The 14,627-nt window shown below is 32.5% G+C and overlaps 1 protein-coding gene across 1 annotated transcript in view; it reads left to right on the forward strand.

The window, feature by feature from the left end:
* Positions 1-14,627, forward strand: part of LOC149797030 (uncharacterized) — a 316,734-nt gene that overhangs the window by 150,105 nt on the left and 152,002 nt on the right. The window contains exons 34-35 of the mRNA XM_089960698.1: positions 8,008-8,146; positions 13,713-13,828. Of these exons, the coding sequence (XP_089816824.1) occupies positions 8,008-8,146; positions 13,713-13,828 (255 nt within the window). The remainder of the gene's footprint in view (positions 1-8,007; positions 8,147-13,712; positions 13,829-14,627) is intronic.

Consider the following 14,627-nt stretch of genomic DNA (forward strand, 5'->3'; position numbering starts at 1 on the left):
TATCATACAGGTTATGTTTCCTGATAGCTTCAACTTCTGCATGCAAGATAAGAGAGTGCATACCCTTCATGTCAACCTGAACTCTTTTCAGTTCAGATTGGAGGGTTTGGTGGTTCTCTTGACACAGTTGGGCTTTGTAGGTTACCGTCTGTTGGTAATCAAAGAGTTGGCACTCGCTCAATGTTTTTCCTGTCATGTACAGAACAGTAACCATGCAAGATCCTGATCATGTGCTCAAGCACTAATGTGCAGCACACAGAGACAAGTCATGGCACATGCAAATGCTTCTTCCTTCTGGTGTGAACCATAACACAGGATATCATGCGTCAAGCCCTTTCTGAAGTGGCTGAACTTGGTCATATGCCACTTGAATTGCACAGAGATGCCTCTTCCTTCCAGTGTTAGTTGGAACACAAGATATCACCCTTCAAGCCTTTTCTTCATGGCTAAAGTGGGTTGTTCTCTTGGTGTACTCTGACATCTCATCAGATCAGTCCACTCATGAAGATTACCCCTCAGAAGCTTTGAGCAATCTCTGCAAGCCTCTCATTCAAATGCAATGTTTCAATCTGAAACATAATAGAAGTTGTTGGCTGGCATGTAGAATCAACCTTCTCGAGCCTCCATCGCAGAGACTTAGTATTGCAGAGGCAAACCTTAAATCTAGTAGGTCCAATGGCAGCAGAACACAGGGCCACCAGACCCAGCTAGATTAATCAAAACAACCTGTTATTTTCGCTGGATTTGCCAGTGAAATTTCCTAGATAAGAAGATTTCAATGACCATCTCACAGGTAAATTAGGGTTACTGGTCAAATGACCCCAGGCTGTGTTGCTAATGTAATTAGGAGAACGGGTTTTCGCTCACATGCAGGAATTCAACTATTCTTCCACAGAAGGATACTCAAGGTAGAGGTCAGATGCTCAGCATCCCCTTCTCTTATTATTTATTCTCCTAACATAAAGTGATTGGGGAATGTATTCAAAGTAGAAAGCAAATTTTTAAGTAAATTATATTTCTCCGAGAGTAATTACCCAATCACAGTACTTAAAAACCCTGCCATGTGAGCAGCCTTGTTAGTATCTTGCTCATCTACAAAAATAGTGTAGACAGAGTAAAATGAACTCTGTTCAGTGACTACATTATTCTAATATCCAGATGTAGGATGTTTAGTATTAATGGGAAAATTATCAATAATCATACTATTGACTTGATGTTTTTTTTGTATTGTTTTTATTAAAAATAAATTTGCAAGAAATGTTGTTTGTATGGAGTCATAGTAAGTATTAACTTGTGTTTCATTTATCTATCCTTAAAATTAATGTAATATCACACCTTGAAAAACATGATTTTGAACCTTGAAAAACCTTCAAAAGTTTGAAAGAAATATGCTACTAACCTTGTATATATACAATACTTATAAGAGTGTTTGATTGATCTGATCCATGCACTTACACAGGTAGTATTTACGTGCCTATTAAGTTGAATTTTATTCCACCACTTGTGTTTCATACAAAAGGCATATTTAGTGTGATAATACAAGGAAGACTTGTGTTTAATTTTATTCCACCCCTTGTGTTTCATACAAAAGGCATATTTAGTGTGATAATGCAAGGAAGACTTGTGTTTAATTTTATTCCACCCCTTGTGTTTCATACAAAAGGCATAATTAGTGTGATAATACAAGGAAGACTTGTGTTTAATTTTATTCCACCACTTGTGTTTCATACAAAAGGCATAATCAGTGTGATAATACAAGGAAGACTTGTGTTTAATTTTATTCCACCCCTTGTGTTTCATACAAAAGGCATAATCAGTGTGATAATACAAGGAAGACTTGTGTTTAATTTTATTCCACCCCTTGTGTTTCATACAAAAGGCATAATTAGTGTGATAATACAAGGAAGACCTGTGTTTAATTTTATTCCACCCCTTGTGTTTCATACAAAAGGCATAATTAGTGTGATAATACAAGGAAGACTTGTGTTTAATTTTATTCCACCCCTTGTGTTTCATACAAAAGGCATAATTAGTGTGATAATACAAGGAAGACTTGTGTTTAATTTTATTCCACCCCTTGTGTTTCATACAAAAGGCATATTTAGTGTGATAATGCAAGGAAGACCTGTGTTTAATTTTATTCCACCCCTTGTGTTTCATACAAAAGGCATAATTAGTGTGATAATACAAGGAAGACCTGTGTTTAATTTTATTCCACCCCTTGTGTTTCATACAAAAGGCATAATTAGTGTGATAATACAAGGAAGACCTGTGTTTAATTTTATTCCACCCCTTGTGTTTCATACAAAAGGCATAATTAGTGTGATAATACAAGGAAGACCTGTGTTTAATTTTATTCCACCCCTTGTGTTTCATACAAAAGGCATATTTAGTGTGATAATGCAAAGAAGACCTGTGTTTAATTTTATTCCACCCCTTGTGTTTCATACAAAAGGCATAATTAGTGTGATAATGCAAAGAAGACCTGTGTTTAATTTTATTCCACCCCTTGTGTTTCATACAAAAGGCATATTTAGTGTGATAATGCAAAGAAGACCTGTGTTTAATTTTATTCCACCCCTTGTGTTTCATACAAAAGGCATAATTAGTGTGATAATGCAAGGAAGACCTGTGTTTAATTTTATTCCACCACTTGTGTTTCATACAAAAGGCATAATTAGTGTGATAATGCAAGGAAAACCTGTGTTTAATTTTATTCCACCCCTTGTGTTTCATACAAAAGGCATAATTAGTGTGATAATACAAGGAAGACCTGTGTTTAATTTTATTCCACCCCTTGTGTTTCATACAAAAGGCATATTTAGTGTGATAATGCAAGGAAGACCTGTGTTTAATTTTATTCCACCCCTTGTGTTTCATACAAAAGGCATATTTAGTGTGATAATGCAAGGAAGACTTGTGTTTAATTTTATTCCACCCCTTGTGTTTCATACAAAGGCATATTTAGTGTGATAATGCAAAGAAGACCTGTGTTTAATTTTATTCCACCACTTGTGTTTCATACAAAAGGCATATTTAGTGTGATAATGCAAGGAAGACTTGTGTTTAATTCACTGAAACAATACAACAAATACTTCATTAGTCAGATATCAAAACACAGTCGGCACTTATTGAATTCCTGCTTGTGGACATAGCTGTTACGGTAGAATAATGTATTACTAGACTGAATACATGAAGACACATTTCATTTATGATGATTGCACTTAAATTGATCTAAAGGATAGAACTAAAACATGAATTTCACTCAACAAAACGTATTAAATTGGAATGTATTTGTTAAAGAATGCCTCCAGTAGGTGTAGGTGACATTTTAATTGATTAAAATTTCATTGAATATCATTATTTATGGTGTTACTGAGAATGTGGTTTTAATAGAAATTTTTAAAAAATATCTTGCTTCTTATTAAAAGTTTAAAATTTCATAATGTTCATTCAAATTTCCAGGTCGTATCTCTGGTTTTCGATACAATGAGCAATATATCAAGATTTATCTTATCAAATTTGATTGCAATTTTTTTCATGTTGAACACATAGGGATCAGTTGTTTGGTTTTTCTAGTTTTAAAAACACCTGACCTTGCATTATAAGCAGGTTCACAAGTTATCAGGGTTGAAATTATCGAGGGAGTGGTGTAATATTAGTACACCGAAAATATGACATTTGACACTTTTCTTAGTATTGCATACTATTAGTCGAGGTACAGTCAGAAGGATTTAAAATAAAGTAAATTGAATATACTGATTATATTATGATTTTTCTCTTTTCCGAAGTCTTTGTTTTATATATATTATTTGTTACAATAAATGTCAGGAGCTTATTGTTCAACTTGTAATAATGTTTTCCTCCTACTTAGTATTTAAAATATTACAGAATGGGTTAAAAAAACAAAAGAACAAAACAAATAATGGATATTTGTACATTTTCTGGTTTTAGACACAAATAGAAAACACTGAATTTTATAATATGTTTGAATCACAAATGGTTTATTCCTGGCGATGTATTTCAAGAAAGCAGACATGACACACATGGAAATTGTACATTGCATCGTAGAGAGGTTTTATGTTATTAGTGCTTGACTGTGATCTCATACAGTGTGTCTTTTACTTTTTGCTGTGGAAAATCAGTGAGCGATTTTGGACCTGCCATTACACCTGGGATGTTTGTGATGGCATCTGATTTGTGTATTGTCACTTTTGGTATTGATGTTGGTAAACTTTGACCTAATTTAGAATTGGAATTATTCAGATTGCTTGACTAATCCTCAACTGAGTGCTAGAAAACTCAGATTAAGAACTTTCATTTATGATTTCCAACAAAAGCACTGTAAGAGTCATAGTCTGCCATTTTGTGTAAACAAAGAGCACATGCACTGGTTTCCAATATGCAAATTACTATTTATAGCATATAAAATTCCGGCCTTTTTAAAATTCACTATTTATAGCATGCAAAATTGCAACGTTTTTAAAATTTCATCAAGAATTTAGAGAACACTCTCTTCTTTCAAACTGATTGGCTGAAAAAATATAATAAAAATGAATGATTAACCTTTTTATTTGGATACTGTTTATGGTTTAATTCCTTTGATGTAATGACAAGTTATGATGCCTCTCACATTTACCTATGAACAATATGTCCATTTTCCACTAAACAAAATATTTGACCAGTTTTGGATACCACTAAAGATGAAATTTGGTGAGCAAAAATAGGCATACTTTTATGAGTAGATTTTGATAATAATGCTTGGCCATCCTTGTGTTCAGCCAGTCAGCTTGAAAGAGGATAGAGCCATGTCCTAATTCACGATAAAATGTTAAACATATTGGAATCATAAATGTTATTAATAGTATATTACAAACTGGACACCAATACATGAGCACCATGTGACTGTAAATCCATGGACTGTGTTTCTGAGAGGGATAGCAATGTGAACAGCCAAAAAATGTGAAAAAGCATAAATTAAAGTTCTGAATCGAAGGTTTCTGACTTTAATACTGACGATTTACCTAGTAATTGGGACATCTCTGACCCCAAATCAGTGTAAGATTTTACCCAGGTTATCTCAGAAAGTAACGATGCAAATAATGACAGTTGTTGCAAGTTCCTGTATATAATCTTCAAGCAAGTCCTAAATTGCGAACCAATCTTAATCTTTCCACAGCAGAACCTTTGTTTTCAGAAGACACAATGTTTGAGACTGTAGCCAAAAAATTAATTCCTAGGCAGAAAGAAGAAGCTTATCTCACAGACAAGCACTAGTCTCCTTTCACACCTGACAAAAATAAAAGTTTGGGAGTGGGGGTGGGTTTAAATATCATCATGGGTATCTCTCCATGTATTATACCAGGATTACTGGTACATGGATAAATGTATAGGGTGTTTGTAAAAGTTCTAGCATTTTACTAAGATTGCAGTTCGTTAGGGCAGTAAATGGATGCAAGAGGCATTCAGAATTGAGACAATACATACCAACTGAACAAGACAAAATTGAAATAGTTTTGGGTGTAAACCATATTTTTGGAATAATGTTAGTCATGAAACTGTCTATAGTTGCAGTATCCACACACAGTTTCCTTGCAGTACATCATCAGGAATAAATTGTGTTTTTGAAGTGATATACAATTTTGTTTTCTGCTTGCATTTTAAGCCCCAACTATGGATTCAGCTGTATTCTAGTTATTTTATTTAATATCCTTCAGGAGGCACCTTGACAATGGTATAGAGCTAATGAATCAAATAGAAATGATGTATGGCAATGGTAGAGAGCTAATGCATCAAATAGAAATAATGTATGGCAATGGTAGAGAGCTAATGAATCAAATAGAAATGATATATGGCAGTGGTTGAGAGCTAATGAATCATATAGAAATGATGTATTGCAATGGTAGAGAGCTAATGCATCAAATAGAAATGATGTATGGCAGTGGTAGAGAGCTAATGAATCAAATAGAAATTATGTTTGATAGTGGTAGAGAGCTAATGAATCAAATAGAAATGATGTATGGCAGTGGTAGAGAGCTAATGAATCAAATAGAAATGATGTATAGCAATGGCAAAGAGCTAATGAATCAAATAGTAATGATGTATGGCAATGGTAGAGTGCTAATGAATCAAATAGAAATGATTTATAGCAATGGCAAAGAGCTAATGAATCAAGTAGAAATTATGTATGGCAATGGTAGAGTGCTAATGAATCAAATAGTAATGATGTATAGCAATGGCAAAGAGCTAATGAATCAAATAGTAATGATGTATAGCAATGGCAAAGAGCTAATGAATCAAATAGAAATGATGTATAGCAATGGCAAGGAGCTAATGAATCAAATAGAAAGATGTATGGCAATGGTAGAGTGCTAATGAATCAAATAGTAATGATGTATAGCATTGGCAAAGAGTTAATGAATCAGATAATAATGATGTATGGCAACGGTAGTGTGCTAATGAATCAAATAGAAATGATGTATAGCAATAGCAAAGAGCTAATGAATGAAGTAGAAATGATGTATTGCAATGGTAGTGTGCTAATGAACCAAATAGAAATGATAATTGCCAATGGTAGAGTGCTAATGAATCAAATAGAAATTATGTATGGCAGTGGTAAAGAGCTAATGAATCAAGTAGAAATGATGATTGGCAATGGTAGATAGCTAATGAATCAAATAGAAATGATGATTGCCAATGGTAGAGTGTTAATGAATAAAATAGAAATTATGTATGGCAGTGGTAAAGAGCTAATGAATCAAATAGAAATGATGTATGGCAGTAGTAGAGAGCTAATGAATCAAATAGAAATGATTTATGGCAGTGGTAGAGAGCTAATGAATCAAATAGTAATGATGTATAGCAATGGCAAAGAGCTAATGAATCAAATAGTAATGATGTATGGCAACGGTAGTGTGCTAATGAATCAAATAGAAATGATGTATAGCAATGGCAAAGAGCTAATGAATCAAGTAGAAATGATGATTGGCAATGGTAGATAGCTAATGAATCAAGTAGAAATGATGTATAGCAATGGCAAAGAGCTAATGAATCAAGTAGAAATTATGTATGGCAATGGTAGAGAGCTAATGAATCAAGTAGAAATGATGTATGGCAATGGCAAAGAGCTAATGAATCAAGTAGAAATGATGTATGGCAATGGTAAAGAGCTAATGAATCAAGTAGAAACTATAGCAATGGTAAAGAGCTAATGAATCAAGTAGAAATGATGTATAGCAATGGCAAAGAGCTAATGAATCAAGTAGAAATGATGTATGGCATAGGAAAAGAGCTAATGAATAAAGTAGAAATTATGCATAGCAATGGTAAAGAGCTAATAAATAAAGTAGAATGGATGTGTAGCAATGGCAAAAAGTTAATGAATCAAGTAGAAATTATGTATAGCAATAGTAAAGAGCTAATGAATCAGGTAGAAATGATGTATGGCATAGGAAAAGAGATAATGAATCAAGTAGAAATTATGTATAGCAATGGTAAAGAGCTAATGAATCAAGTAGAAATGATGTATGGCAATGGCAAAGAGCTAATGAATCAAGTAGAAATGATGTATGGCATAGGAAAAAAGCTAATGAATCAAGTAGAAATTATGTATAGCAATGGCAAAGAGCTAATGAATCAAGTAGAAATTATGTATAGCAATGGTAAAGAACTAATGAATCAAGTCAGAATTGTGTATGGTAGATGTAAATATTTGTATGTTATTATTAACAGAAAGACTAGACAAATAAAAGGTTAGTAACATTAGTAGCACATAAAAGTCTCCTGTTGTACAGTATTACATAACCTTAGGGAGCCTTACCTAGTTAATTCCCCTTAAATTAATTGGGATAAGGATCATTAGCTATCATCTCCTCTTCATTTTTTTGTACTGTCATCATCATCATCATTATCATCATCATCATCATCATCATCATCATCATCATCATCAACATTATTATTATTATTATTATTATTATTATTATTATTATTATTATTATTTTAATCCAGCGAAAGTAGTGGATCAATTCTGCAAGTTTATCCCGGAAAGCCAGTGTACCTTAAGTCAGGAGACCTAAAGAACGTGCAGGAGTCTAAGTTGAGAATGCGTGCTGGTGATCATATCAGAATCAAAATTGAGGACAGACTTGTAAGTCTTTATTCAAATTTGTTATGAAAATTTTGTTGTTGGGTATTGTTACGTGTTTAGGCTCGAATAAACAGTAACACAGAAAGAGAGAAAACAACAAGCTTTATAAAATTTAACAAATAATTTATTTTCCTGGAAAATTCTGTAAAAATGAAAAAAGGAGAACTTATGGTTTCAAGAATCAAATCCAAAACTAATCTAAGAATAATCCACAAATTAAATTGCAAAAGTCCTATTAATAAATGTTCTAATAATTTTAAGTTCAAATCCTGATGTAAAATCCAAGATGGATGATGATGACATATGCTGTGGTCAGTACGGTGCTTATCTACATTTCCTTTTAGAAATGCAAACAATGGCACTCCAGTGTTGGGAATCCAAATTAAATTTGTAAGCAATGTCTTTCAAGAATTTCTGTGTGAGCACTCCTCAAAATATTTCCAGAGAATAAAGAATAAATCCTTTTTAAATCCAACTGATCTGAAGAACTATTATAGCTCAAATCTGCTTATAACAAACTGACTTGACATCAGTATGAAAAGCCCCAAACTGACAAATCTCTCGTAAAACAAAGTTTATATTTTATAAGATGCAGTTTCAAAATTTCCTCAAGTTGCAAAATCAGAGGGGGTCACATGATTATGTTTATGTCACAGAATATGGCCTTGATTAGACCAATGATTTTATTCCCAGAATAAAAAATTTTAAAATGTGTTTACTTACTTAATCCATCTAGTCCCATTGTGACCTTGACCACAACCAATCATTTTAAAATAAAATAAAACTTTGTTTACTAATTTGAATTAGGTCAGAATTTAAATCAACATCTGTTGTTTATAAACTAACAGTCAAAGTCAAACAATTTTCTCAAAAAGTATCATCTCTAGTGAATAAATTTATATTACAGTAGCATATCAGAAAAATAAAAACTTAAAACTGACAAACAAACAATTAAATTAAAATATATATATATATATATATATATTAACTCAGATATCCGTAACAGTATTTAAGTTCTTTTTACACCCCTTTACTTGTTTTAGTCTCAGATTTTATTAGAATTAATCTGATTAAAATCATTTTTGAGGTATTCTAAAACCTTATTTAGGAATGACGTAATTTCTGACTGTTGTTATACGCTTGCCTATCAGGAATGTCCAACTGCAAATAACATAGACTCTGATCAGTCATTGCATAATGTATCTGCAGACCAGGGTATTTTTGTTGTTTGCTTTACTGATCATCCTTAACATGCTGCATTGACCCAGATTACCTGGAGTATTATTAGATGGCAGATCTGGTTCTATGCAGTTTGCAGTTGTGCTTAACAAATCTGTTGACAACAAATCTTCAATGAATTTGGTAAATTTGGTTGTTTTCTTGCTCTCTTTTCATTTATTATTGATAAATATTTGATTATAATAAAAATAAAAATAGTAATGACTTTAGTTAAGGAGAGTGACACAATTATCTGCATGGAACTAATCCTCTTTGTGGTCCTCTGCTGTATGCATATTTACACAGAATATACAAAGTTGCATGCAAAATAAGCATTAATAATAAGTTACCTTTTTGTAGACATAACAAGCAGAATAAACAAAATATTTTATTAGAATATGCTGCAACTTAGTACATTGTGAATATACAGTACAAAAATAGTGAGACAACAATGTGGACATTTGAGAATTTATATTTTAAGTGGTAATGTATTTGTTAAATTGAACAGGTTCCACTTTTCATCTATTGAAATGGATTATCATTAAAATCCTTTATATTTGTATTTGTTCTGATTTTTTTGTGGGGGGATTCTCTTTCAGGTCAGTGTCTCCAAATATTGAAAAGTTTTCTTAAAGAGTTCTTTACTTGGTTTTGGAATGGAAAGGTGTTTAGCTGAAATTTATGCCTTGTTTTCTAGCAAAAAATAGTTCCTTAAGATACAATGGGAAAATATTGTTTTGAAACATTGTGCACAAGTTTAGCCTTCCTGAAATGTATTTATTCACTCACTGTCAACATTTTAATATCATTCATTACATTTGGGATGTTTACAGGATCATCTCAGATGAGTGTGAAAATTCTTTTTTGCAAGGGGAATAATTTGCAAATATTCTTGTTGGATGTATTTACCTGGATAACATGGTTGTAATATATTAAGCCATGTTTATTTGATAGATGTAGCCACAACTTAGTAAAACAAAAGACCACAGACATGAACTGACTTTATGATATATGATTTAAGTATATTCATTCCATTGAAAATTGTTGTCAACTATCATGCCAAGGATTTTGTGATGGGTAACCATTTGTAGATAAATTTTCAGCTTTGATTAATATTGTTATTTTCCAATATTTGATGTGATTTATCTGTTAAGAGTGGTGTCATCTGCATATAAAGCAGTAGATGAAATTTAGTTGCCACTTTTCAGTAGCAGATAATTTATGAAAAAATGAGAAAGAGGAGTGGGCCCAGGATAGATCCCTGTGGTACTCCACCTGCAATTGGTTCTCCTTATTTTCACACAGTTTTCTCATTGTTAGATAAGATGTAAACCAATCAATTATTGAAGTGTCACATTGATAAATTTTCATTTTATTGATAAGAATGTCATAATCAACAGAAGCTTTTCTAAGATCAGCTACATTTAGTACTGATCGAGCTTATTTCCCTTGATCTAATCCATCTGTCTATTATGGTGACCAGAGCTGTCTCACGGGAGTGGTTTTCTCTCAAGTCTGATTGGTTTTGATGAAATAAGTTGTAGGTTGATTGGTACATCACGCAATTGTCATGAACATCTTTTTCATGTAGTTTGAACAGAGTAGATAAAATAAGTATGGGTCTGTAGTTATTGACATCTTTGCTGCCTGAATTATGAAAGGGGGTAACGTTTGGCAATTACCATGTCTGAGGGAAACACTGAGGTGGATATGCTTATATTACATATAATTATAGTCTCATAATACAAACCTGTTTGTTTGTACCCCCCTACCGTTTTCAAAAACGCGAACATTTAATGTAATAAAAAGTGCACAGAACTAAGTCAATTGAATCATTGATTTATAATTTATAACCTGACTTTGACCAGATTGGCACTAATGCTGGCATCCCTTGCACCATTTCATGCTTAACAGACTTTCCATACTAACACGACACCATATTGCGTACACTATAGGCCAGTTTATTTCCGTCAGACAACATAATGACGTCGTTCATCCTGTTCGGCAACTGCTGAATAATTGTGTAAATTACATAATGTTGAGAGTTTGGAATTATATCCCTCTGCATACATGAACATAGAAATTAATCCGCTTGTTAAATCCACATGAAAAGCAAATTTGTTGTTGTCATTATTTTCCGTTGCTTGATTCGACATTGTAAATATCGGAAGCAGACGACTTATGTATGTACATCTGTTGTCATGATACACTCCTTTGCAGAAAATGGACTTGTCTAGAAACTAGAAATGGATCTGAGCATGTCCGTCTATTACATTGAAAACTTCCATTAAGCATGAAACGCACATAAGATGACAGTGTTAGGGCCACTCTACTCAAGAGTCAGGTTAGAAACTATAAATCAGTGAACGAATTGACTAAGTTCCTTGCACATTTTATCGCATTAAATGTTTCCATTATTTAATTGGTAGAGGGGTACAAATAAATGGGTTTGTATTATCAGACTATAACTATTGTTTGCAGCAGCCCTCAGGAAGCCTCCAATATTATCTAGGCCTGTTGATTTTGATGTCTTATTAGATAAAAAATTAATCATTTGGTATGGTAGAGATGTAAAAAAAATTGTGTCATGTGGAATTTTTACCATTATGCTTATGATAAATTTCTTGTCCATATATAGAGCTTGGTTTCTCCATCCAATCAGATGTAAATTTTTAATTAGAAATGGTCATAAAATAAGTTTTGTATTTCAAAGTAAAATAATCTCCATCAGTATATGTAGTTTGTTTAATGAGAATAGCAGTGTCTAAATCACTATTTGAAAACCCTGAAAAACTGCTGCATTGAATTGAACTGTCATGAGTTACATACAAAAGATTGATAGAATCATCCATATTAAGACATGAAGGGAGAAACTGTTTTCCAAAATATGATCTTGTTTACACAGAAGCAAAGTATCTAACTGACCATGTAGATTTAGTAAAATTCTAAATCAGCATATTTTAAAATATATAATCCTCTCTAATTTGGTTAGGAATGGTGGGATTGAAATTGGTTTTTAGATACCGCTGCAACTGAAGTCCAAACAGTGTGATTTTGATCTGTTATTATATCCAGGAAGCATGCGCAGTAAGGGTTCTGAACTGCAAAAGAAAGTAATTGAATTCTTTCCTTAACAAGTATTTTAATAATCCACAATACTTTTAATAATACTGATTAATTAATTAATTGGATATTCACATTAAAGAAGTTATTCTCTCCAAGTTTATATGAAATTCATTGCAAGAAATTGCATTTGGAGTAAGTGCCTTCCACAGCTTAGCATGTAGCTTTTTCTTTTTTTCATGAGATGAACAAAATTGAGCATCATTAAATTTCAAGATTTACAGTAACTATTTAACTAATTACATTTGCATCGACATTTATTTTTCAATCAGTCTGTATGTTTGTCATTCATCCTGTCTGTATGTCTGTCATTCTGACCATCTATTCATCTATGTATATATGATTACATATATTCTCTTCTCTCTCACATTTTCATGTTGCACCTGACTTTCTTAATTAATGTATTTGGTGACATTTAATCACATTCTTAAATGCTTGAAATAAATTTAAAAATCTTATAGGACATTTGTAGCATATCACACAGAAGTAAACCTTCAAGGTTGTTATGATGATGATGCTGCTGATGATAATGATGATGATGATGATTATTATTATTATTATTATTATTATTATTATTATTATTATTATTATATCATCACCAGAACATATCACAGAAAAGGCAAGGTATATGCAACCAGATCCATCTTTGCATGCATGTATTAGTGATGTCATTCAGTGCCTACCACACCTTTCAAGACAGACCTGATCAAACTTTGGGAAATGATTGGGGAAGGTCTTTGGATGTGTGCAGTGGTTTCAGAATGTATGTGCAGCCACTGGAGGTTGGGAATCCATATTATAAAACCATCATGCCTGGGAATTGGTGTGTGCCTTTTGTTAATCAATATTTGTAAATTTTAACAAACAGCCAGCGTCCATATAAATTTTCAGGAAATATTACAACCATAAAGGCCATATTTATAGATTCTCTGAACTATATATATATATATATATATATATATATATATATATATATATATATATATATATATATATATATATATATATATATATATATATATATATATATATATACTTGATGGATATTAAAAGAAAAAGACAACTGTGCAGCTGAAATTGGCCTCTAATTGTGTTTTTGCAAGTTCCTGAGGGCACAGATAATGCTGGTTGTTGAGACAAAATGGGGGAGCACAGGGACACTTGGTTGCTTTACAAACACATTATTATTATTATTATTGCACTATACTATCATATTCTTCCCAAGGAACAAGCCGATTTGCCACTTGAAGAGATTAAAGGAGAGATGTTGAAGTCAGTTCCACAGTACTTTGCTTCTGAAGGTCGTGAAGTCAGAGTCTGCCACGACACAGGAATTCTCTGGTAGTTACCTCCCTTTGCTGCAAAATTTATTAATCAGGGCCCTGCTACATGAAGTTTGTAGGGATCCCTAAAGTAGGGATGTTTCTGCATCCTGATCTGTGTTTTTGCTAAGATTTTGAACTGAGAGCAAAATATTTGGACAGGTTGTGGAAAATAACAAATGTAGTATTTGGAGAAAAAATAGCAGCATACTTTTAAAGAAAACACTGACAGCTTTACCATGGATAACTGTCAACTTAGTATATAGTCTCTTTAGATATAAGAAATACTGCATAAGACATATGGTCATAGAATGTTGATATGTATCAACTGTTCATAGTTTGGTTGCTTACTTCATTCAAAGGATAGCACAGTTTGGAATATCATTTGTTTGGAGTGATCTCCAGCCTTAACTTTCTTGTGCCTAATTAATCTGAGTTACATCTGTGCCAGAAAAATTCAAAATGATGATTTGATATCCCAACTGAAAAAGATGATTTGATAATCCAACTCAAGGAGTTGATTTGATAACCAGACTGACACTCATTACTAAGAAACATGTTAAGTATTAATTTAGGTTTGTTAATGTGACATTCATAGCAGCATGTACATCTAAATGCATGAAATATTAATTTCTACTTCGAAGCACTTTAATTTCCAAAAACTCTGTATCTATCTATATCTCTGGTCCATGCTTTTTTAAAATATTTTACTTGTCCTATCAATTTGTAGGAATGTGTCTTTATCTTTGTTTTTGTCACCTTATGTTATATATCTTTTAACACATCCAACGATTTTATTCCATATATTTTGTGGGGTT

Source organism: Sinohyriopsis cumingii, chromosome 6 (genome assembly GCF_028554795.1).
Source record: "Sinohyriopsis cumingii isolate HCF-2022 chromosome 6, ASM2855479v2, whole genome shotgun sequence".
NCBI lineage: Eukaryota > Metazoa > Mollusca > Bivalvia > Unionida > Unionidae > Sinohyriopsis > Sinohyriopsis cumingii.